The sequence below is a fragment of the Myiozetetes cayanensis genome, unplaced genomic scaffold (genome assembly GCF_022539395.1).
Source record: "Myiozetetes cayanensis isolate MyiCay16 unplaced genomic scaffold, myiCay2020 scf2-11, whole genome shotgun sequence".
NCBI classification, from domain to species: Eukaryota; Metazoa; Chordata; class Aves; order Passeriformes; family Tyrannidae; genus Myiozetetes; species Myiozetetes cayanensis.
Window position 1 is genome coordinate 70,760,746 of NW_026087411.1, and position 22,728 is coordinate 70,783,473.

Below are 22,728 nucleotides of genomic sequence, written 5' to 3' on the forward strand. Positions count from 1 at the left end.
GTGGTAGGGAAGTGATAAAAGCAGACCATATAGCTATACTGACCTTTGTTCCTGTGTAAGAATTGTTAAAATTCTTTGGTCAGAATTCATGGAGAATGTTTCTACTGTTTTTTCTTCAGTAAGAGTTATGACCATTTTTATCATGGATAAAGAGGATTTTCAAGTGAGTGTTCTCTTTTCTTCTTGCCTTTTGTGTGGAAAAATAAAGGCTTTCAGCTTTGAAACAGTAAGACTCTGTGGGCCTACTGATGACTCAGGATCAAACAACTGAAATCTCCACTGTTTTTAGGGGGAGAACTGTATTATTTTGCATAGTTCAAAGAATTAGTATCTATAACTTCAGTATATAATGGCTCTGATAAATGAGGGGATTTAGATTGGACACATCTGCTTTTTATCAGTTGTGGAGCAACATAAGCAACCATAGTCTGAAATTTTCACAGGCATCTTCTATAACCAGTGAAGACTAGACTTGGTATTTCTGATACGTGAGTGGGGGAAATAGTAAAAATTCACAACAACTTCAAGTCTTCTTTTATATATTATAAAATATAATGGAGTCATTACTGAAAATATTATGGAAAAAGAATGTAATGCTCATTCATGCTGTAGGGCTTTCCAAAAGTTAAGTGGCCATATTGAATTGCTCTTGCTAAAGGAGAAAAATCCTGCAAGCATTCAGAATGGAGAGTATTTTATCTTGTAATGCATGAGATCTCTTTCTTGTCTTACTGGCAGAATCAGTCCTGTGTTGTCTTGATTTTAGTTCCAAATTTTATCTAAACTATTCTCGGGTTTTTGAGAGGCAGAAGTCCTGTTTCTTCTGGATTATCGTGTTCCTGTTCAGAAATGTTTGAACTGTGAAAAAGGAAGTGTCTTACAATATCAGCATCTCTTGTGCTGTGTACACGTGGCTCACTCAGGTTTGGTAGGTGTTTCTCCTCTTTAGAGAGAACTGGTGGAAGGAATGCTGTGCTTTACCTCATGATAAGCAAGCTTTGGTAGCTGAACAAATCCCAACTGTTCATTTTAAAATTAATTTAAGTACTATATGCTTAGAAAATCTTCAGAAGTTTATCAGGAGAATGAATGAACAAGCCATTAGTTTTTAAATCACAAGGCCATCTTTTTTTCTTCTTCCCTGTATTGCTACCAAAATGGGACTTTCTTTCTGTGTTCCATCTGTGGAGGTTTAGTTAACTGTGACGAAAGATAAAACAATTCTTTTGAGCTTTGAAAATGGTTGTATTAGTTAAAAGAGGTTTTTAAAAAAATCATTGCCTTCCTGGGCTGGTAGTTAAAACTTTCTCAAAATGCATCAAATCACTTTATAATTAGCCTCGGTGCCTGCTTTTTCCGGAGTTAAAATATTATGGTATACACCCGGCATCGGTTTGCTGATGCTATGGAACTGAGGAGGTGTGATGTACACACAAGCAGATACCTCTGCACAAAGTCATCCCAGTGCTGGTTTGGTTCTGAAGAGGGGCTGGTTCAGGCAGGCTGGACCTGCAGAGTGAACAGCTATGTCAGAACAGGCCTTCACGTGGATTTTTTTTTTTTTTTTCCATGGCAGTGGGTTTTGTTTAGGGTTTGGTTGGTTGTGGTGGTTTTTCTGGTAATAGATTGTGACTTCGACTTCACTATTAGTTCTTCAGTGTTTACTGGCTTGTTATCCTTTCTGCACAAATGACTAAGCCAGTGCTCCACCGCTACGGGTGCAGTATCATGAGTCTAAACTACCATCTCCCCGAAACTGATTTTTGTCTTGTTACCCTGCTGTGCTGGCCTGGTGCCTACTTGCATAGCTGCCCTTTGTTGCAGTGCAAAGGTGGGGAATTGATGTCAGCCTGCATTCCCTCCAGCTTTCTCTTCTCTGCTCTCAAATGAGGGCAGAGCAGGGCTGCTCTCTCCGAGGCCATAGAGAAGCAGTGGGTGTCAAAAGAGGACATGAGGTGCGTGAAGGCAGATAAGGGAGGAAAGCAGAAGATAACACAGCATTCATAATCCTCCTTTATGCTGAAGTCTCTGACATGGGCAGGTTGCTTAGAGATAGATAGACCCAGAGCTAGATACTTTCTAGTGTTTTTACCATCTTATGTGAGATGTCCATGTGTCTAATGAAAACCATTACATTTGGAGGGAGGAAACTTGGAGGTCTCTTTTTATTGCCCTCTGCTTTCCTTTCTCCCCTTAGCCTCAAAATATGTAATTTCCTGAAAGATGTGTAAAAAACAGACTTCACTTTTAAAATTGACATTCTTTAGTTGTTGAGGGGCTTTGGTTTTGCAATTTGAAATGCTGCTAAGTTACTTTCTGCTAGTACACTCCTGAATTTGACAGATATATTAACATGAAGGTTCCTTTCAAGAAAAGCTTTATTTTAGAAAAAGCACAATATAGGGCAAGTAAAGTAGTTCAGCAAGTCATATGGTGTTATGCTGCTCTGTTTTCTTGTATATGAAGAGCATAATTAGAGATGAAGAAATCAAAATATTAAGGCTATCTAGACTTGAAGCAGAGAGCTGGAGGATGGGTAAAATTGTCAGGAGCCCTTTTCCCTTTGACTTACTCAGGGAAGTCTGTAACAAGGCCTGCTGCTTTATTCCTACATGACTGTGGGTTATTTGTTTCAAAAATGGATTACACTTGTTTGTCATCAGAGCTTTCTTTTTAAAGTGACAATACTTACTGAGATCACCTGCTTTTCGAGTACACAGAAAGCTTAGATTTTTTAGGATGTATGCATTTTCATATTTGAGTAAAGGAAGTAGTTCATCTTCATGATTTTTTTTCCCCCTCCTAAACCTTTTTCAGGTAAACTGGTGACCTAGAAATGAAGGGAGGCGGTGTTAAGGAAACAATGTATTTAAAGTAAAACTTCTGGTTTGTAAGCACCTATAATAATTGAAAAGAATGTTGTTGGTAAGGTATAGGTCCCTTGTGTATATTAAAAGAAAGCAGGGAGAAAAGACGTTTTTGGATCTGATAAATAATCTGAAGAGTGAAATGCAGCTATCTCATACAATTTTCAAAATACCCTCTTAACCTGCAATCTTAAGCAATGTGCTCCTATTTCTTTATCTTCAGAACACTACTTTGCTATAAAAACTACTGGATAAATTGCAGCATAAATGTATTAAATATACTCATCTCAGACCTGGTCATATAGTATTAGGAGAGGGATGTGCCCTTTTTTCCTCAGGTTGCATCTGTAACTCAATTTGTAGTGCAGCTTGTAAATTACTAGTACTTGAGTTAGTTATCATGAAGTTTACTTTTGCAGGGAATCCATGTCTGATTTAACATGGACGGGTCAAAGAAAGCCTATTTGTTTTTTACATTCAGTTTTTTTCAATTGCTGCTGCTTTCCTGCCAGCTGAACATGAATTTGGAGGGTATGTGAGATTAAGGGGCACGTCGTGTGGTGCAGATATTTCAGATAATGACTGTTACATAATTGCAAGGCAAGATTATGACTACCTCAGATATGTACATTCGTGTTGAATTTTGTTACTTTGCTGTCTGCAATGTGAAGAATGTTTTTAAATATTTCTGTATCTTCTGCCACATAAAGTCAAAACAGTTCTAAGGTCCTGTCTCTCCATATCTGATAGTTACTTATTCATGAAGATAGTCTGAAAAGTTTAGTAAACTTGCATTTCCTCTTCAGTGGTGGATTTGTATTACATACCATGATCTTTCAAAAAACCCAAGTAACCTAAGTGTTTAATAGCAAGAATGTTTTAATTATGCCAATATGTAAAATGGAAAATAAAAATACCTTAAATGATGCTATATCAGTATTTCAAATTGTCTTCTTATAAGGGCTGTCACTGAACTGTAGCAGTCAGCAAGAGTCAAATACGTATGTGAGTCTTCATGAAGTCCTTGGTAGTTCTAATTACCTGTGTTTTTATTGTACAAGAAGAAGGATGGTGAGTTCAGGTGGACTAAGTAATTTAGAGATAGGTCTTTAAATAGCTAAAAAATTATAGCAATCAGCTGTAAATAATGTTTCTGAATAACATGGCAATTTCTTTAAGATATTTATAATATTTATCTTTCATCAACAAAGCTTCTTCAATGCTTGAGGCATACCACACAAAATTTACTTTTTATAATATTTGTTACAAATACCAGTGAGTACAATTATGTGTGCATGCAGAGTCTTAGTCTTCTTGGAAACAATGTGGAAGTAGAATTTATACTGAATTTTGAGAAGATTCTCTTTTGCCTGTAGCAGTTAAAAGCAATGCTTGTTAGAGCATGAGTCAGTAGAAAATATGCTTGCTTTAATGTTAAGGAAATACACTTTGTGTCCTTGACTTTCAGCTGTAGCTCTCTGTACTCTACAGTTTATTCAATGTGTGTGATGGGTTAAACCATTAGTGAGTTTGTCTGTGACTGAAAGAGAATGTTGGTGGGAACACTCAGTAGACTGGGGGGCAGATCTGCCGTTTAGAGGGACTGTGATGAGCTGGAGCAGTAGGCCAGCAGGAGCCTCCTGGAGCTGACAGGCAAGTCCTGCTCCAGAGACAGGAAAAATCGCCTTAGTCAGGGCAGGCTAGGGACTGACTGGGAAGCAGCTTTGTGGAAGTGGGTAATGGTGAACAGCAAGCTGAATGGAAAGTCTGTCGTGTGGTGTTGCATAAATGAAGATTAACTAGGGAGCTGCTCTAGTGCTTGTGCCCTGCCCTTGGGTCAGGAATTGTAAAGCTGTTTTGGGACCCCAGGACAAAAGAAATGTGGGCAAACAGAAAAGAATCCAGCAGAGTGCTGGTAGGATTTTTATGGGCTGGAGCATATGCTCTGTTAGAGAGTTGGGGGGAGCTGCCTTGTTCATACTGAAGATGAGGAGGCTGAAGGCGGATCTAATAGCTGCTTTCCACTACATGAAAGAAAGGCTTGTAGAGCAGATGGAGTCGGACACATCTCAGACATGTCTCTCTTGGTAGCAGGAGGCAGTCTGATGAGACATTGGGAAAGGGGGCGAGGGGTGAGCCAGGCAGGGGAATTAAAGTGCTTGAGTGGAAACCCTCAGGAACGGTCAAAACTTGACTGGGCAAGGCCTTGAGCAAACTCATTTAACTTTGTGGAGGCAGCTCTTTTGGGGTGGGGGAGGAGCTATTATTCCAAAGTTTGACCTCCAAAGGCACTTCCAAACTCAAGTTTTTCTATGGTTCTTATACGTCAGTTAGAGAGTCTTTGATCTCTTAGTTGATGCTATGGTTGGTTCTTCCCAAGTGCTTCAGTGGTTCTTATGGTTGTTAGATAGTGGTGAACCACTGAAAACAGACAAGTGTTGTGATTTTTAAAGTTAAGGATAGGACACATTTTTATGCAAGCTCCAGATTGGTATTGCTTGCATAGAGATACAATTTAATTCCAAACTTTTTTTTTTTTTAATTTATATCACTAATTTGTTTTAAGAAGAAACCTTGAATAGTCCAGACAAAATTGTGCATATGTGCTACCCTGAGGGCAACACCATTTTGTTCACTTTTCTGACTTTCTAAAAAGATACTGGAATATAAAAGCTATGAATTACAACTTCCTTTCTAAATTTAAGCAATCTTTACTTTGTTTTTACATTAATTCTTTCTGTTATTTAAACCCTCTCAACAGTCTTCTTGAAGTATATCCAATTCTGGAGTCAGTACTCTGATAGCAGTTGCATCTCTGTCAAATATAGAAACAAAATAATTAAGGTATTTTTGTTGATAAGTTTAAAGTTTGGGGGGGGGATTTCTTTTGCTCAGTATAGTGCAGTAGGATCTCAATTTTAACTATCTGTATGCTGTTACCAGTGTGTCTCATTGCAAGTTGTTTGTAGGTGTAATTTTGCATTCCATAATTGTGTATGCAGTTTTTAAGCTATGCTGCACTGCAGTGCATATGTTGGTGGCAAGCACTTGAGCGGTGCCCTTTGCCCTCTTAGTGATCTGTCCTGTTGTGGAGTCAGGTGGGTGAAGATGTGTCTAGCATCAAGATCCATGTGAAATTTCAAGTTGTTTGAAGCATGACAGCACTCAAGTTTCAGAAAATGACTGTAAGAGGCTAGCACGAGTGAAACTAATTTTTCTGGTTTTCTGAAGAGTGTTTCAGGCTCAGACCGAGGGGCAAAAGAGACCCAGCTTTCAGCCTATACTAATCCTTTGTTAACACTGCCCAATAGTAAAAGGTTCAGCAGTTACTGCCTATTAACACTAAACTATGATGGAACTACCAAGAACTTTTTAATGTAACAGGTATAAATATGGATTACTTTCAATAATTGCTAAAGGATCTCCAGTCTTGCTTAATGGAGGAAACAACAATTCTCAAAATGTTTCCCTGTAACAGTAACTTTTTTAGCTATTTTACTGGGCACTTTGAAGACATGAATAATTTCACTGATAGCTCTCTGGACCCTACATGTAAGATGTGGCATACCCTATTTGTAAATTTATATTTGAGGTTTAATTTGTTGCTTATAGAATTTGTGTACCAACACTATTTTCATGGATTAGACATTGTAGTTTTGCCAACTCATACTTTTTCTAAATATGTAAATAGATTATTTTCAAAGCTCTCAGATTCTGTGCATCTCTGTAGTACTGAAGGCTAATGTCTGTCTGGCATTTGGGCATTCGGTGACTGCATTTCTAATAAATGAATATTATATATATAAATTACTTGGTTGATATATTTTTCAGCTGGATCTCTCTCAGTTATTCGATTATTAATTTTCTGATCTTTGACATAAAATACAGAGAGAAAATTTTTATATTTCATTTTAGGCAAAGTTATGTAGCAACCATCATCTCTTGGTTAAGAAATATTAGTGGAGTCATATGAAACTTTTATACTGTCAGTAATCTCACTTTTGTTTGCTTAAATCTTATTGTTTTACTTTAAATATTGTTATTCATATATGAACATCTTCTTTTGCAAGTACTGTTTTTTGCTAATACAGAAACTCTCTAACCCTTCGATCAAGCACTTTCTTAAAAACAGATGGTTTGTGGAAAACAAAAAGTAAACCGTTTTGACTACTATGGTAGTTCAGATATCATGCAGACTGCATAAGCTTTTCACAAGGGAGGAGGAGGGAGGGAGACAAGTGTGTAAAGTGCATTTGCCGAGAGGTTGAGAACTCTTCCTTGTTTACTGGCTTGATGAAAACTCAGTTTTGTTTTGATTGTCAGAGTTCCGGCCAGCACCTTCTGTCTTTGCCCATCTAGCCAATGAACTGATTAGTTCTTACAGCTCATCATAGCATTAATAGCTTCCTGAAGTCTGTTTTGCATAAACAGGGGGTCCTGATACACAAAGTGGGAGAATGATGAGTCCTTGCACTTATATTTTCAAGGGGACTGGGGGGATTTTATGTGTTTGTGTTAGGGCATTTGTGCGTTTATTTTAGGCTTTGAGTCTTAAGGATTCTGTGAAAAGCAGTTATTTTTGGAGTTTTAGGATTCTGACATTCAGAATTCTGCTGATTAAAGCTCTTACCAGGTCATATATATCAGTATGTAGACTGCATAGCCTTTTCTGCTTCTGGCTTTGAAGATTTGTCTTAGTTTTCTTACATCCAACTTGGTTTCCTGTGGTAAAAGTGCCGTATCCTTGGAGAGATGTTTGGAGGACAGCAATATGAGGTTATGAGGATGAATTAATTTATAGGTCTTCAGATAGTGCTTTACACACAGTGGAGATCTGTCTTAAGATGTCTGACTCCACTATGTTTAGCTAATTTACTAGAAAGTTTTTGATTCTTGGGGTATCGGGTGGGTTGACAGAACACACTTGATTACAAAATGCAGCAAGTTCATAATTCAACTCTTGCAGATTTATTGCTGTTATATTTGGAAACTACAGAAACTATTAGAAATTTAAACAATACATTGTCTTAAACATTGTCTGAGTGTTCAGAGAATAATCTGAGAAATACAAATTTGTAAATTTACCTGCCTTAAATAAAATTACCTGCATACTTTCTATGAAGTAAGGAAGCTGGATTGAGGAATGGAAGTGAGTTAACTGCACATTACCCTTGTTTAACTATTTTTGTCCTTCAGAGGCTCATTTGTTACCTGGGTTTTTTAAATTTGTTTTATTTTTTTAAAGTAGGATATATCCAAATATGTAGATTCCTTATTTAGATCTGCTAAAGCTCACTAGCTTAAGTAGGTCTCAGTTGCTTTTTTTTTGTGTATCACGGTAACAGTTTTATCAACTGAGTATAGTCAGAAGTATAAATCGATCAATGCCTACTGTAGGATCCTGTCTGCACATTTCTAGTGTAAGCTGTTCTCAGTGCTGTCTCCAAGGATGAAGGAATTATGCTAAATCTTCACTTCACACTGACAGAGTTCCTGAGGAGGAGGCAGTCATTGTTTGTGCCAGACATTGTAAGGCTAAACCTCTGACTGTGTAGGCTGGGGTTCCCAAATGCAGGATTGCTTGAGTACATTCTGCTCCAGGGTTGTCACTGTCACTGCCACTTCCTAAACTTCCCAGCCCAGGGAAGCTATGGGGTAACACCCTGTGACCAGGCAGCTCGTCATCTAGGGCAGGTGCCTGCATGGTGGTGCTGACTGCAGCTCAGGTAAGTGCCTGTCAAGAGGCACTTGCTGCTAATCAGGAAACAAGGGTGTGGAAGTACTTTCTGAGATAAGTATCAGGAAATGCTCCTACAGAATACCTGGCAGTAGTTTGTTTACAGTTTCTTGGAAATTCTTACCTTGTGTTACATTCGGTCAGGAAAATCAGTGTGTTATAAACCCTGCAATATATATTAAACTGTGCCTTTTAGTGCACTGACAGATATATATGCTGTATGCTGGAGTGAAGCAAATCTCAAATTCCTTTTGTTTTGTCCAGTTGCTTCAATTTTTACCAACAGTTTCAGAAGCAGGCAGAACTTTTGTCCAGTGAATAGGTTTCTGAATTTCACCTTGCTTCAGGGGGGCTAAATTCTTTCATGGGTATATGGCCCAGCTTCTTGAGACTTGGCTGAACATTGTGCCAAAGAGGGAAAATTGGAGACTGTGTGTTCCATCTGAAGAAACAACCACTTTGGTGTCTTGGAGAGTTAGGGCCTATAAGGAAATTGATCTTTTGCTTCTCCCCTTGCATAAAGCTGCCTTCTCCAGGAACACTAGCAACAGCTCTGTTCATCTTAGCTCTTTGTGTTCCTTTCTGTCACTACTGATATTAGTTGTTTGTTTGATTTGAGCAGTTGATTTGCATGTATAAAAACCTTTGTTACTCTTAGACCTATGCTGTTCTCAATACATTTGAAACACAATAAACTGTTCAGTTCTTTTAATATCTGAACAGGATGAAATGGTGTGCTGCTTCAGGCTATTTTATTAAACTAGTGACTTGGGTAATAACAAAATTGTGTTTAAGCATAAACTTTTACTTTTGGGTTGTGTTCATGAATCTGGCAGTATATTTTCTGATTTCATCATACATTGCAAATTTTTTTAAGATTTACATATTCAAATGTAAACGCCTTAAAAAGTTTTTCTCCGCTTTAGTTTCTCTATATTTTATACTTGTTATTTATCTGTAGTTAAGAACAATTAGATGTTTTTAACAAATTGTGAGACAGTGTGGACCAGTAGCAGCAGGGAGTGGAGAAACAGGCACTGCTGATTGGGGTAATGAAATCCATAATTTATGGCCCAATATTTCCTTAACAGTGGGAGATAAGATATGAATTCAAGTTGCTTTCTCTTTCAGTTTGATAAGTCACCACATCACTGTTTTCATAGGACAATGCAGATGATCTACCGTTAGCTTCAGGCAAAACAGGGAAGAGAAATGTGGGGAAAATAAATTTAAAGATAGGTCAAAATTCTGTAAGAAAAGTTTGCATGTTGTTCCAATCATGTCTCATTTACCTGAAAAAGAACATATTTTACTAATATTAACAAAGTCTAATTTTACTTTCACAGATAAATTTGAGCAGTTTTGGGCAATAAATCGAAAACTCATGGAGTATCCTCCAGAAGATAATGGATTTCGATACATCCCATTTAGAATTTATCAGGTAGGAGACAATGAAATAAAGACACTTTTATAAAAGGCTTCCACTGAGGTGTCATATATCATAATTTGTTTGTAGAATTACATGTTCCCTTTTCTAGCATTATGGTGAAACTTTGTACACTCATCTTTGCTGGACCCTTATGTTGCATGAATTAACAAACAAAATAGCCTATGTTTATTCTAATAGGTAATAACCATTCATCATGTTGTCAGTGTGTAACATTTGAGAATGTGTTAAGGCTGGCATAGATGATGTTTGTCTGCTTTAAAAAAAAATAAAACAACCCAAAAATCTAATTATGTTATTAAAAATAACTGCTAACTATGAAGAGTGCTTTGGATGCAAAATGACGTCTGAATGATCACAGTCAAACACTTTGGGAGCAACACTTTTCCTTCAACCACTGTATAGGCTTCCTTTTTGTTATCATTTTAAGGTGAAAGTAATGGCGTAGGTCTTGCATGTAGTTCTTACCTTTGTCTTCTAATTGTATACCTTACAATCCAATCCATAGCTTTGAATGTTGTTTTTTTTCCTGTTTTAATACACCAGCACTCAATTTTTCTCAGCAGTTTATTTGGAGACATTTCTTGGCTTCTTTCCAATTTTTTACATCCCTTTAGTTTTTATAACATTAAGGTCACAATGAAGTTCAGAATTATGTGTGGTTAAGGCTTGTACAAAACTCATGTAGCCTCTCTCCAAATTAAACAGTTGTGCTCTGTTGGAATGTTTTAATCTATTTCTACTTAGGTTTTACACCTGTAACTATTAGAAGAAGGTCCTTTATTCATGGTACTAAATAGTCTAATACTACTTCATAACAGGTTATAATGACCATAGAAACCTACACAGTCTTGCAGTGGGACAGAAGTAACTTCTAACGTTACATGTAAGACATTTACTGTCATAATGAAACTTTAGATTGAGAACGGAAGTCAGTTATTTTGTCAGAGATCATAGCAGATGGCAAGGTTTGTATAAGTATCAGAAAGCATGTATCAGGAAAAGTAGTACTCACGGCATTTTGTTTGGCTTATGACTAAGTTGTTTGCTTGTTCTCTGATAGGTGTGGGTTTTTTCTACGTCTTTTCATAGAAATCGCATAAATGGGTTTGCAAAATGGAGGTTTTGCTGCCTGAATGGGTTGCAGACCTTTAAGGCCTGAGGGAGGCTTTCATTGATATCAAATGATTTCATGATAGTAAAGCTTTAAAAAAAAAAAAAAAGAAAAAAATCTAATTTGGTAAAATCTTTCCTTTAGCCAGTAATACTTGTCTTGATTCTCATTATCTTTTCAATTGGAAACCCTTACTTGCTGTAGTTCAAACCCAAAATATCTAAGAATAGAAGACCAAAGACAAATAAAAATGATGCTGAGACAGCATTTGGGAAGGTTGGTTTATATACTTTTCAGTAATGCTGCTCTTAGTATTCGTAAATATTTTTAGGTTTTTTTTTAAAAAGTGGATGCAGGTGTTTCTAGCTTTTTTTGGTTTGTTTGTTGGTTTGTGGGCTGATTACAGCTCTATGTATTTAAAAGAATTTTCAGAAAGTCTTAGGAAGGGTGAGATTATAATTTCATTCCAAACAAGGAGTTAATTCCTGTGGTTTTAATGGAATTTTACAGTACTTAGTGACAGACTTTCATACGTAGAAGTAACTGATTCTAAAATGTTCTTAAGATATATTTAACTCCTACCCTGAATGCATTTAATTTCCAATAGTGCTGGTAGAAGTCAGCTTTGCATTCTAATCAGTTGCTTTTATTTCCCTACGTAAATACCTGATTTAACCTAGGTTTGTATTGCAGTGGATGTTTATTCCCTGTGTGTTGTCACATGGTATTCTTGTAGATACTTAAGGATATACAGGTGGATGGTAGGAAATGACTAGGCATTGCCTTCAGTGGGTAGACTTCCTCCTCTTAGTCTCCATACCTTCCATTACTCCAAATTAGTAGAAGAAAATTCTGTGAAGGGAACTGTCTAGATTGTTTTTTGTCAACATGAGGTGGATGAATTTGTTTTCCTACAAGGAAATGTATTAAATTATGACATCAACTAAGAAAATTAGTCTTAGTAGCAGTTGCTGCAGAAAAAAATGCATTTAATAAAGTGATCTGATGTGTTTTTCAGTGAAGGATTGATTATTTTAAAAACTCAAAAGCTCTTTCAATTGTAAAGCTTGTCTATTAAAATACATTTCTAAAGAGTAATATGAATCATACCTCCTGTGGTGACCAAATCTGATGGAGTGTGTGGGAGAAAGAGATGGCAAAAATACGAGCATTGTACTTGGGTAAGTCAAAACTGAACTAACCACAGGTAATTTTAAAAACCCTTGTCCAGCACCTCTTCTAAGTATAGCAACTAAGATTGGACCAGAATCCTGGTATCTGTTGTAGATGATGAAGAAAAAGGCGGAGTGTCACTAAGGATCAAATAGTTTGTAATTTTAAGTTAGCTAAGATGTCTTGGAGATTTTATTGCCAGCTGTCAAATTCTGTTAACTGTGTCATATGGAACTTGCACCAGAAGAAACTTTGACTTAAGTGGAAACTTTTTCTACCAGAGACAGTTTAAAAATAGTGATTATATTTTTGTGACACTTACTTTAATGTGTAAAAAAAAAAAAGTTCCTCACTTCATCCCTTCAGAGGTATAAGCTGCTTTGTTTTCACTTGACAGGTGCACAAAACCTTTTTTGCCTTTTTGTCTAATAATACTGTTGAATAGACTGCTTTTTGCACTTGTTCTTTAACAGCAAGGGAGAAAATAATAGTAATGTTTTGAGTATATTCTGAATTTTCATGTCCAGTACTAGAGCTAGTTTGACTTGTGGAATTTTCCTGTATGTTTTTAAGACCAGCTGATGTTGCACAGTCTAATTGATCAACCTATATGACTGACAGATGGCAGGAAGTTTTCATCAGTCTTTGTCTCCGGGCACTGTGACAGGGCACATTAGTCAGGCACTGGAGAGGAGTCTCTACGTGCTGATAGTGACTACTCTGATGAACCTCTGCCTGCCGTCCTACGCTGCAGATACGAGCACTCTGAGTCTCAGTGATTATACACTTAGTTTGTACTCAGCCCTCAGTTTTGGTGTCTTGCACTCTACCCATGTCATGCTCACCCACTTGCTCACTCTTCCCTGTCAATCTCCCTCCTTTCCTCTGGAGTCTGCCCTATGAGTATATCGGATTTCAAGTTGTATATAGCATTTCGTTCTTGGGAATAAAATGCCAAAAGTATGTGAAAGAAAGTGCAGGAAAACTCTCCATGGCAAGTTTTGAGTTTAGATTTCTAGAGTTGCAATTGGCCTGAGGCAGGTTGGTTGTTGTGTGTTTGCCAGCCCAAAGCGGGAGGATCTGGGATTGTTTGTTTGCTTGTTCCTTTATTTTGGGTACTGGAAAATGCCATGGTATTGGAACGAGCATTTCCTTTGCTTCTATTTTCAGAGGGTTTTGAGTACTTTCTTAATTTTATTGCCTAATTACATAGTAGGCCTTAACTTTCAACAGTTTTTCATATCCTAAGTCCCTTAAGATGTTATGATTAAGTCGTACAGTCACAAATTGTTATGACGTTTATCTTCCTGAGTAACATGAGTGAAATTCTCCATACTTATATGTCAGTTGAATGCAACATTTTGCTCTTTCTGTCAAAGTTGCAGTATGGAGATGTCTAAATAGATTTTATGTTTACTGTTACCTGTCCTCTAAAAATAGCAAAGTGGGAGTGGGAAATGAAATATTTTAAGACATTATTAATATCTGTCTCAATAAATGAATCAGAAGCTCCAGCATGGCCACTTCCAAGCAATTGAAGGTTGTTTTATTCATATTCCCACACTAGTTGGCAGAGCTCGGGTAATCAATTGCAAACCCCATTAAAAGTATGCAAATCAGCAGCACAATTTGGCCCATGTTATGACAACTATTCAAAAACTGATCAAAACAGATTGTTTGGAAAGATACTGGGTCCACCTATAAAGTTTTCAAATTTTGTGTTAGTAGGTTATTAAATTTTTCTTTTGTTATAAGTCTCCATTGCATTTCAAGTCTGAATTTGTCTCCCTTGAGTTTCTAGATTCTGTTTTGCCTTATACCACTTTAAAGTCATGTGACTTTCTGACCTCCCAAGTTCACTTACAGAATGATTTCAGGAGCTTCAGATTTCTTTGGTAAGCAGAATCAACTGAGTTCTTTAAGCCTCTTGCCTACCACTGCTGAAGTTGGATTTTTAGTCATCTTTTCAAACTCTAGCTGATGTTTTGATACCACCTCAAGATTAGTGTTGAAGTTAGGGAGACATAGAGGCAAAATGTGTAGTTGATAGGATATTAGACCAAAAGTACTTGAAACTTCAAATCTGAAAACTTTTATGAAAGAAGTTGAAATGTAATGACTCTTCAAGCAAAAGAACTAGAAAATCTAGTTGACCTGTCAACCTGAAGAGGGCAACACAACACAGCAAGTTTCAGCTTTTGTTGTCTAGTGTAAAATGCTCTTGAACAGACCTGTGTGCAGTACCTTATTTAACTTTTTTCTTATTTATTCAAAATTATTTTTTTATGAAGGACCTGCTGAAAACAGAACAATTTCTTTATTGAAAACTTCCTTTTACAAGGAGGAAGTTTGAGTAAATAGGAAAATTGTGTGAAATGGTGATTGATTTTGTGTAACAGCTGGGCTCAGATGAATTTCTGTGCTGAAGAGAAACAAATGGGCTCTGGTTCATCATCAGTTGAATACACATAATGATTTATTCTAATAACTGATGGTTCAGCACTAAAGAAACAGAAGCACACTTTCACCAGTTAAATTACTTCAAAGCTCTATGAATGAGAAAGTTTAAAAGCCTGGTTAGGTAAATCTGTTTTCTTAGTGCCTCATAACTGAGGGGTGGGGGGGAGGGTGGGGGGGAAAGAAACCTGTTTATCAGATATTGCACGTGGGCAGCATGATCTGTAAATTCTTGTTTTCTGAACTGGATTGTTTTGTTCTGTGCTGAAAGTAATAGCAATCTGACTAGGTGTCACCTTCAGTTGAAGGTCACTGTGACCACAGTTGAGGTTCCAGAATTGCATAAGCTTTTCTTATCCATATAAGTGCACAGTGAAATGGCTGGCTCAAACCAGCCCTGTTAAAGATGACTTTTTTTACATATTCTATGTTAAGGAATGCCCATGCAGATCTCTTAAGAGACTTAAGGAACCTGTGTGGAAGATCACCCTTGTGCCTTTAAGAATCTTGGTACAGGATGGGAGCTGGAGCTGTCAGAGTTTAAAAGAAAAATTTCGAGGTTATAAACTGTATTTGTTGTCAGAAGTGTGACTAAAATTTCCATAAATATGCCCAAGTTGTCTGTAAAACTGTCAATCTGCCTAGTTCAAAGCTATAGTACAAGTTGCACAGTGCTCAGGGAAGGAGATGCAGAAGAGATGGGGCTGTAAAACCTCGATTTGGGTCACTTCTCTGAGCCATGGTTGAGCTGTTACCAAGCAGAATACTTTTAAGGTAGCTCAGGCTTGTCAATAGAAGCTGCAGCGAGCCTTCTGAGTCTAACGTAGGTGGAGCTTGTATACAATGAATAAAGTAGTTCTGCTTGTATGAAAAATAGTTTGTTGAGGTCCTGAATTACATTATAACTGGTTTAAAGCAGTTTAAGGATATACTGTATTCTGCATATTGGGAAAAGCTGGGTAATATTTTCTTTTTAAGTCCTTTTTTATCTTACCATACATAGGATACTCTTAAATCTCAGAAGAACGTAGGTGTATAAAAAAACCAGTAGTATCCTAGTAGTTACTAAATTAATTTGTGTAAACGCTTTTATAGATTTTTTTTTTTTTTTTTTTTAAGTCAAAGTACATTTTGAGTTGCAATGAAATAATGAACACTTATGGTAAAAAAAATTGTCTATTCCTAATTTGCAAATGCCTTAATCTTACCAAATGTCATATGCACTCCCTAATTGCAGATTGGTAGTTACTTTTTTAGCAAATTAGTTTTGTATAAAACTTTTCATTAGTTGTCTTGTCTTTGAATTGTCTTATGATAATAAAGTTTGGTATAAATAAGTTTATGTAAATGTTCATGCTACAAGTTTGAATTTAAAATGTGGGGTTTGAATTCTTGTGGCTCTATTTCCCTAACCTGTTTTATTTATCTACAAGATAGTACTTTTGTAGATTTGTATATCATCCTAAATTTGTTAGGAAAAAAAATTGATTTTTTTTTTTTACCTCAGCTTTGAACGTTAATTTTTGAGAATATGAATACACTGAGAGGCTGTGATGAAGAAAATGAATGAAGCAATAATTCAGTTGAGTTAGGTCTGTGTATAACTACTATTAGATCTTATAATTTAAATGCAGTGCTCTTTATGCTCTTTATGCAGTGCTCTTTGCTACCTTTCTTCTGATCATTTGACTTCTCCATTTCACTTGGTTTAGTCAACACAAACTGATTTGCCACTTTCACCACCTACTTTGAAATGTGGTCAGGTTCTTATTTGGTAGCAAAAGGACTTTGCCTACCTGACAATTACAACCTGGAATTGTATTTCTCTGATATTGGCTCTCTGTTGTAATAGCAAAATCAAAAAAAAAAAACCAAAACACCTAACCACCCCAGTTGGTGAACTGCTTTGCTTTCAGAAAAACGGGACAAGCAGGTACAGAATTTTTTTCTTCAGAGAGATGAGGAATGTCATCTCTGAGGATTATTTCTGTGGCTGTGCAGCATAAACAGTGCCTATTGCTTAGGAATAAAAGTAGAACAAAGCCTGACCTATAATGATGATGCAAATCTCTGCATAGATGAAAGTCACAGAAGTATCTGTTTTGATTTGTCAGTATCAATATGCTATCTTATTTATCCTTTGCTTATTTTTAAGTAAAATAGGTGTAAAATGGAGGGTTAGAAAATACAGGAAGTGTTCAGGATTTGTGAAAGTGCCGAGACTTCTATTTACATTTTTTAGAAGACTGAAAGTGAATTCTATACAGGTAAATGTGGAATGGAACAAACCTATAAGGAATTGGGATATGACACCATTTTCTAGGAATACAATACAAATTAACAAAGAAATACTGGAAATTTAGCTGTCCTTGAATATAGGAATTCCTTCTAGTTAATCATTATTGTAGAAAACTAAGGATACTTATTGAATTTAATAATTTGAAGTAGATTGAAAGTGGTGTATGAAGTATTGTACTCTTTACTGCTCCTTCTGCTTCTAGGAGCTGTACAATTCACCTGAGATTAAATAATGCAAATTCAGTTGTTCAGAGAATGTAGTGCTACTTCACCTGCACAAGAAAATTTAATGGATGTAATGTCACCAGGTGACAGCCAGAATGGGATTCAGCCATGCTTGTTAGGTATTTTGAATGGTATTTCTGCAACTTTTTGTATGGAGGTGGTAACAGAACTTTTAACAATACATACTCTTACTAAAAATGACCCACTAGGTATAAGAAGACATACACAGTGAGACCTATGACAAGGAAAGCTAAGTGGTATCCTGAGCTGCTCTAGGATGAGAGTTGCTGGCATGTTGAGGGAAATGATCCTTCCAGTCTACTCAGCACTGGTGAGGCCCCACCTGGAGTCCAGTTTTGGGCTCCCCAGTGCAAGAGAGACATGGAGCTATAGGAAGAGAGTCCAGTAAAGGGCCACTAGGGTGATTAAGGGACTGGCAGATCTAATATGAGAAGAAAAAAAGTCTGAGAGACTTGGGACTGTTCAGTTTAGAGATGAAAAGGTTCAGGGGAATTTCATCAATGTGTATAAATATCTATCTGAACATAAGGATATACTTTAAACACAAAATCAGTGTGGACAGCATGATGCATCTTTAGAAACAGTTACAGAAATTGAAGCAACATCTTCTATTCTGAACTGTTGCAATGTACTCATCCCATTAAATTTTAAATCACAAATTTGTTAATGGTTGCTTTTTAACTAGGCATTTTTTTCAGGTTAGTAGAACATGTGGGGCTTTAACTTTCAGAGCTTTAACATGGTTCTGGTTACTCATTGCTATTACAGAAAGCTTTTTCTAAAAGATTGTAAGAAAACATTCTCTACCAGTTTACATAATGTGGAAAAGGGTGATAATTTGAATGGATCTTTAATATTTTTAAAGATGAGCAAGTAATGGCCCCCAGCAATGTATGGGAGAATTAACTGAAATAGTTGCTGTACTTCTCTGTAGATTTATAGTAACTCTAAACTATTGTTAGTTGTGTAGAAATTTAAGATAGAACTGCAGTTACTTCATAGAGTGTGCTCTGTTCAAAGAAAGGCTTCAAGGAAGACATGAGTTGTTGCCCACGCATGATTAGGAGGATAATCCTTAACCATTCATGATCAAAAATGGTTCAGTATTATTGTCTAGACTGAACTGTAATAAGCCCTACAATGTAAAATTTTAACCTTATTCCAGATGTGTTTATAATTGTAGTTGTGGCTTTCATTTGACTGCAGTCTTGACTAAGATACTAGATAATTTTGGCATTATTACTTGCATCAATTCTTGACATAATACTTGCCACATGTTATGGTGGCTGTTGTTATGGACTGTTAAAGCTTCCATCGAGAGAGCGCATAAGTGTCCTTGCTTTTAGAACAGTGATCATTGATGTTCAAAACCCAAAGAATTATCCTTTTGTGTAATGCTGTTAGGAGTGCTTTCAAGAATAACAGAATTTTCACTTGATATTGTGATTCCTTGATATCTGGGATTGATAGGATGATTGCTTCCTCATCTAAGAACTTTTATACTTTAATGTCACCAGGTGACAGCTAGAATGTGATTAGTAAAGTTTTTGTACTTTACTAAAAAGTACACATTTTTCATGACCATTAATATGCATATGTGTGTGTATGCATAGAATTATCTTAAACTTCCATATACTTCTGCACTACTAATTTAGGTGACTGCTGTGAATGTAATTAAATGTATAAAGTGTAGCCTGTTTGGTTAATCTTCTTTTGCTGTTGTTGTTTCAAGCCTCTTAAAAATACTACAGAGGATAAAATTCCTGTCCATCACCATAAACACTTCTCATTTCATAAGGAAACCAAAGCTTCCTTCTTATAACATAAATGAAGAAATTCTAATACTAATTTTAGTACCAACTCAAGAAAAAGTTAAAGGATTCATTTTTTTCCATAGGTTACAATCAGGTATCTATTGTAATTTTTACAACCACTGAACTAGATAATTTATTAGAGCAATTTAAAATGGAATATGGGAAACCCAAGTAATTTGATTTATTATATATGTTGATTTTACAACTTGTTCTGCAACCCAGAGCACATGCTGTCAGTGATTTGATTTTGTGGTAATCCTAGATAGATGTGTTGGGCATGTTTATACTCCTTTTTGTCTTACAGTTTTTAGTTACATGTTGGACATATAAAGCATCACTTAGTTCTTTTATTAAAAAAAAAGTTAATTGTTTCTATTTTATAATTAGATGTACCTTATTCTCTGAACAGTGATGTTGCAGATAAGCAGTTGAAAATTTTGAATGATGACAAAAGCAGTGCTTATTCAAAGCGCACAAAATCATACCTAGAGCATCTCCTTGGAGTTTGCAGAGGCTAATTAAAGAAATACTAGAAACAGTCTTTTTTTGGAATGTTGTTCCAGTCCTAACATCTTGAAGAGTCAAGTGAAATAGAAAATTTATCAAAGGTATAGAAAAAAGCAGTGGGGTGTCTGGGAGAAGCTCTCTATTGCTTGGAAGATTTGAAGAAGAGAAGAGGAGCAATGATTACAGGAAAAAGAAATATCACATTGTCACGTTTTATGTCTCTTGTAATAGAAGCTCGAAAAATACTGATAAAATTTGAAAGGTGACATTTCAAATAGGTAAAACGAGATCATTTTTGTGTGTGTACTTTAGCTCATTCAGCTAAAAATTACCCTTATGAAAGAGACAGAGTTTACTAAAACAAAAACCAACCAAACAAAACAATAACAAACCCCGAAAAACTCCCACCCAGAAATATTGCTTGTGCCTTCTTCACAGTTAAGTACTTGGTGATTCTGGTCCAATATTAAGCAAAAAGAAGTCAAAGGTACCCACCCAGAAACGCCAGCAGAAAAACAGCATTTCAGCACCAGTGGAAGAGCAGTATTTCAGATGCGGATTTGCAGTATCTTGTTTTTGGACAGGCATGGTATTCTGATGGTTCCATGACTACAGCAATTCATCATCTTTTCAGCTAGTCACTTTTACATTGTGCATTGAGATTTTTAATTGAAAACATTTCTACAAAGTAGAATGCATCTTCTAAAAATATGAAAAAAAATTTTGAACAAATATTTTAAAAAATTTTATTTTCAAGGAGTAGTTAATTGTCCTGTTTTTTTTTTTTTAATGAAATAACTTACATCATTATGTAAACCCTTATTATTACTTTTAAAGCTTGGTTGAGTTGAAATTGGTTTAAACAAAATGGTCCTATGAAGTTAGGAGGACTTTTTTCAGTGTAAAGTGGTTCATTATAAAACGGCACAGACTATGAACTTGACAAGTTACTGAAAATATAAAGGAGTATGTAGGGAACTCTCAAGTTTTACAGTTTTAGACTGCCAGCTTAGGCACATGTGGGAATCGTAAGAAATTATTTTTTTACTTTGTGGGTTCAATATGTATAGTGACTTTTATTTACTTGAATACTGAATAGCAGCTGACTGTTTAGGCAGAAAATCCAAATCACTTCTTCTAGATGAAAATACTGGTAACTGTGATTTTTCCAGATTAAAACCTAGCAGTTCCTGAGTTATGTTTTTCATTTTAAGATGCATCCTGTATAAAATATCTGACTAATTAAATTGTGGATTTCATGCAGTGTTTGATCTTCTGTTGATTCTGAAAAGGACCAGGCAGGCTGACAGCTTTTTTTTTTTTTTCCCCCTTCTCTTGTCAGGATGATAGGGGAAAAAAGTTAAAATTGTTAGCACAGTATGTAACTGTATAGCTTGTCTCTAATCCTGGGAGGCTTTACACTGCCTTAAAGGGCATCTTAAAATTTACCCTCACCTATATCTTGTCAATGCCACTATACCTGAATAGGTAATTTTAGCCTGTTTTTTTTCTCACTGTGGTGTAATTTGTTTTCACTGTCACTTTCCTATCACTGTTATGGTTTAAACTTGCTTAAAAAAAGAATAAAGTTTTCATTTGTTCTGCAAAGAATGTGATTTGTGGTGCTATTTAATAATGTAGAAAAATGGGAAGTTGCAGCTAAGTCCAACTTTCTAGAAAATTTAGAGATTAATATTTGCTTTCATATAAGTTTAATAATTTGATACTAAATTGTGGATAAGATCAGTGAAAAATGCACTGCAATTTTTAGGTCAAGTGATTGTCTTCATATGCTCATTTACTTGAAGCCATTTCCTTTGTAGATGTCAGCAGTTACTGATTGACTTTCACCTGTTGTGTCCTGCAAATGCATCCATAATGTTCTGAACAACTCAGTTACATGGAGGTTAGACTGTAAAATAAAATCATTTAAAAAGTGCCACATTCTATTGAAGCTGTGATAATTTTAGTAGGAAAAACTATGGATACTGTTTGAATACATGCTTAAGGTCTGATGTAGATTATTTAAAATCATTATTAGTTATGCAGCGATGTCTTTGTGGGTTAGATTACAGGTAGTACTATTTTGCATTATTGGTCAAGCAAATATTGTACAAAACACCACATTATGTAAGCAGTTATTCATGGTGGCTATTCCTTCTTGTGTTGTAGTAAATGGAATCATAGAACAGTTTGAGTGGGAAGGAGCCTTTCAAAAGTCATCTAGTTCATTCCCCCTGCCATGGACCAGAACATCTTCCACTAAACCGGGTTGCTCAAAACCCTATCCAGGCTGGCCAGGAACACTTCCAGGGATAGGAATATTAGAGTAGAAAGCTGTAGTCAAGTTGAGCTTATATTCTTACACTTGAAAAATGGTGATGGTAAGATTTTTCTAAAATTATTTATGCTCCTGTATGACTAAGCTACTTTGGAAAGTTATCCTACAAATATTGTGGATTGTAGGATGGGACTTTTCTTTTGACTGTTTTAATGCAGAAGGCATCTGCTGCATGTGAGGGAAGAAGTGTAAGCATGTTGGGGTAATACTGTGCCTGTAGGATTAGATTTGTGAACCAGAGTCTTTGTATAAACAACGTCCAGTTACTTTTATCATTTTAACATTGATGAAGACCAGTGATTTTTATTTACATTACCACATCTGTGTTGCTTAACACTTAAAATACAAAATTGAATACATTTTCTGTAATGTTTCATGATAGCAGCTAAGGATATTGTTTTGCAGCAGTCAGCAACTATGTGGGAGACCTGAGAAAATACATCTTTGGCTTTTTTTTTGGCTTTTCCCTCCCTATTATAACTAGGGAAAAAACTGATCATAATTTATTAATAAGAAATGAGAAACTGCAGTATTTTGGGAAATTTTTATCTTAAAAGTCTGATAATGATGACAACCATTGCCTGCATACTTCTAGTGTTTATTTCCACTTCTGCTACTTCAAATGGTAAGCACTTTGGAGCTATGACTAGACTGCTGTGAATACCTCACTATTTTTTAAACTTAAACTTGATACCAAATTGTTTTGGCTATAACAATGTGTTAAGGG

At 36.0% G+C, this 22,728-nt stretch overlaps 1 protein-coding gene across 1 annotated transcript in view; it reads left to right on the forward strand.

The window, feature by feature from the left end:
* The window catches only part of ATG5 (autophagy related 5), a 70,216-nt gene that overhangs the window by 21,015 nt on the left and 26,473 nt on the right, over positions 1 to 22,728 (forward strand). The window contains exon 6 of the mRNA XM_050315927.1: positions 9,951 to 10,045. Coding sequence (XP_050171884.1) covers positions 9,951 to 10,045 — 95 coding nt within the window. The remainder of the gene's footprint in view (positions 1 to 9,950; positions 10,046 to 22,728) is intronic.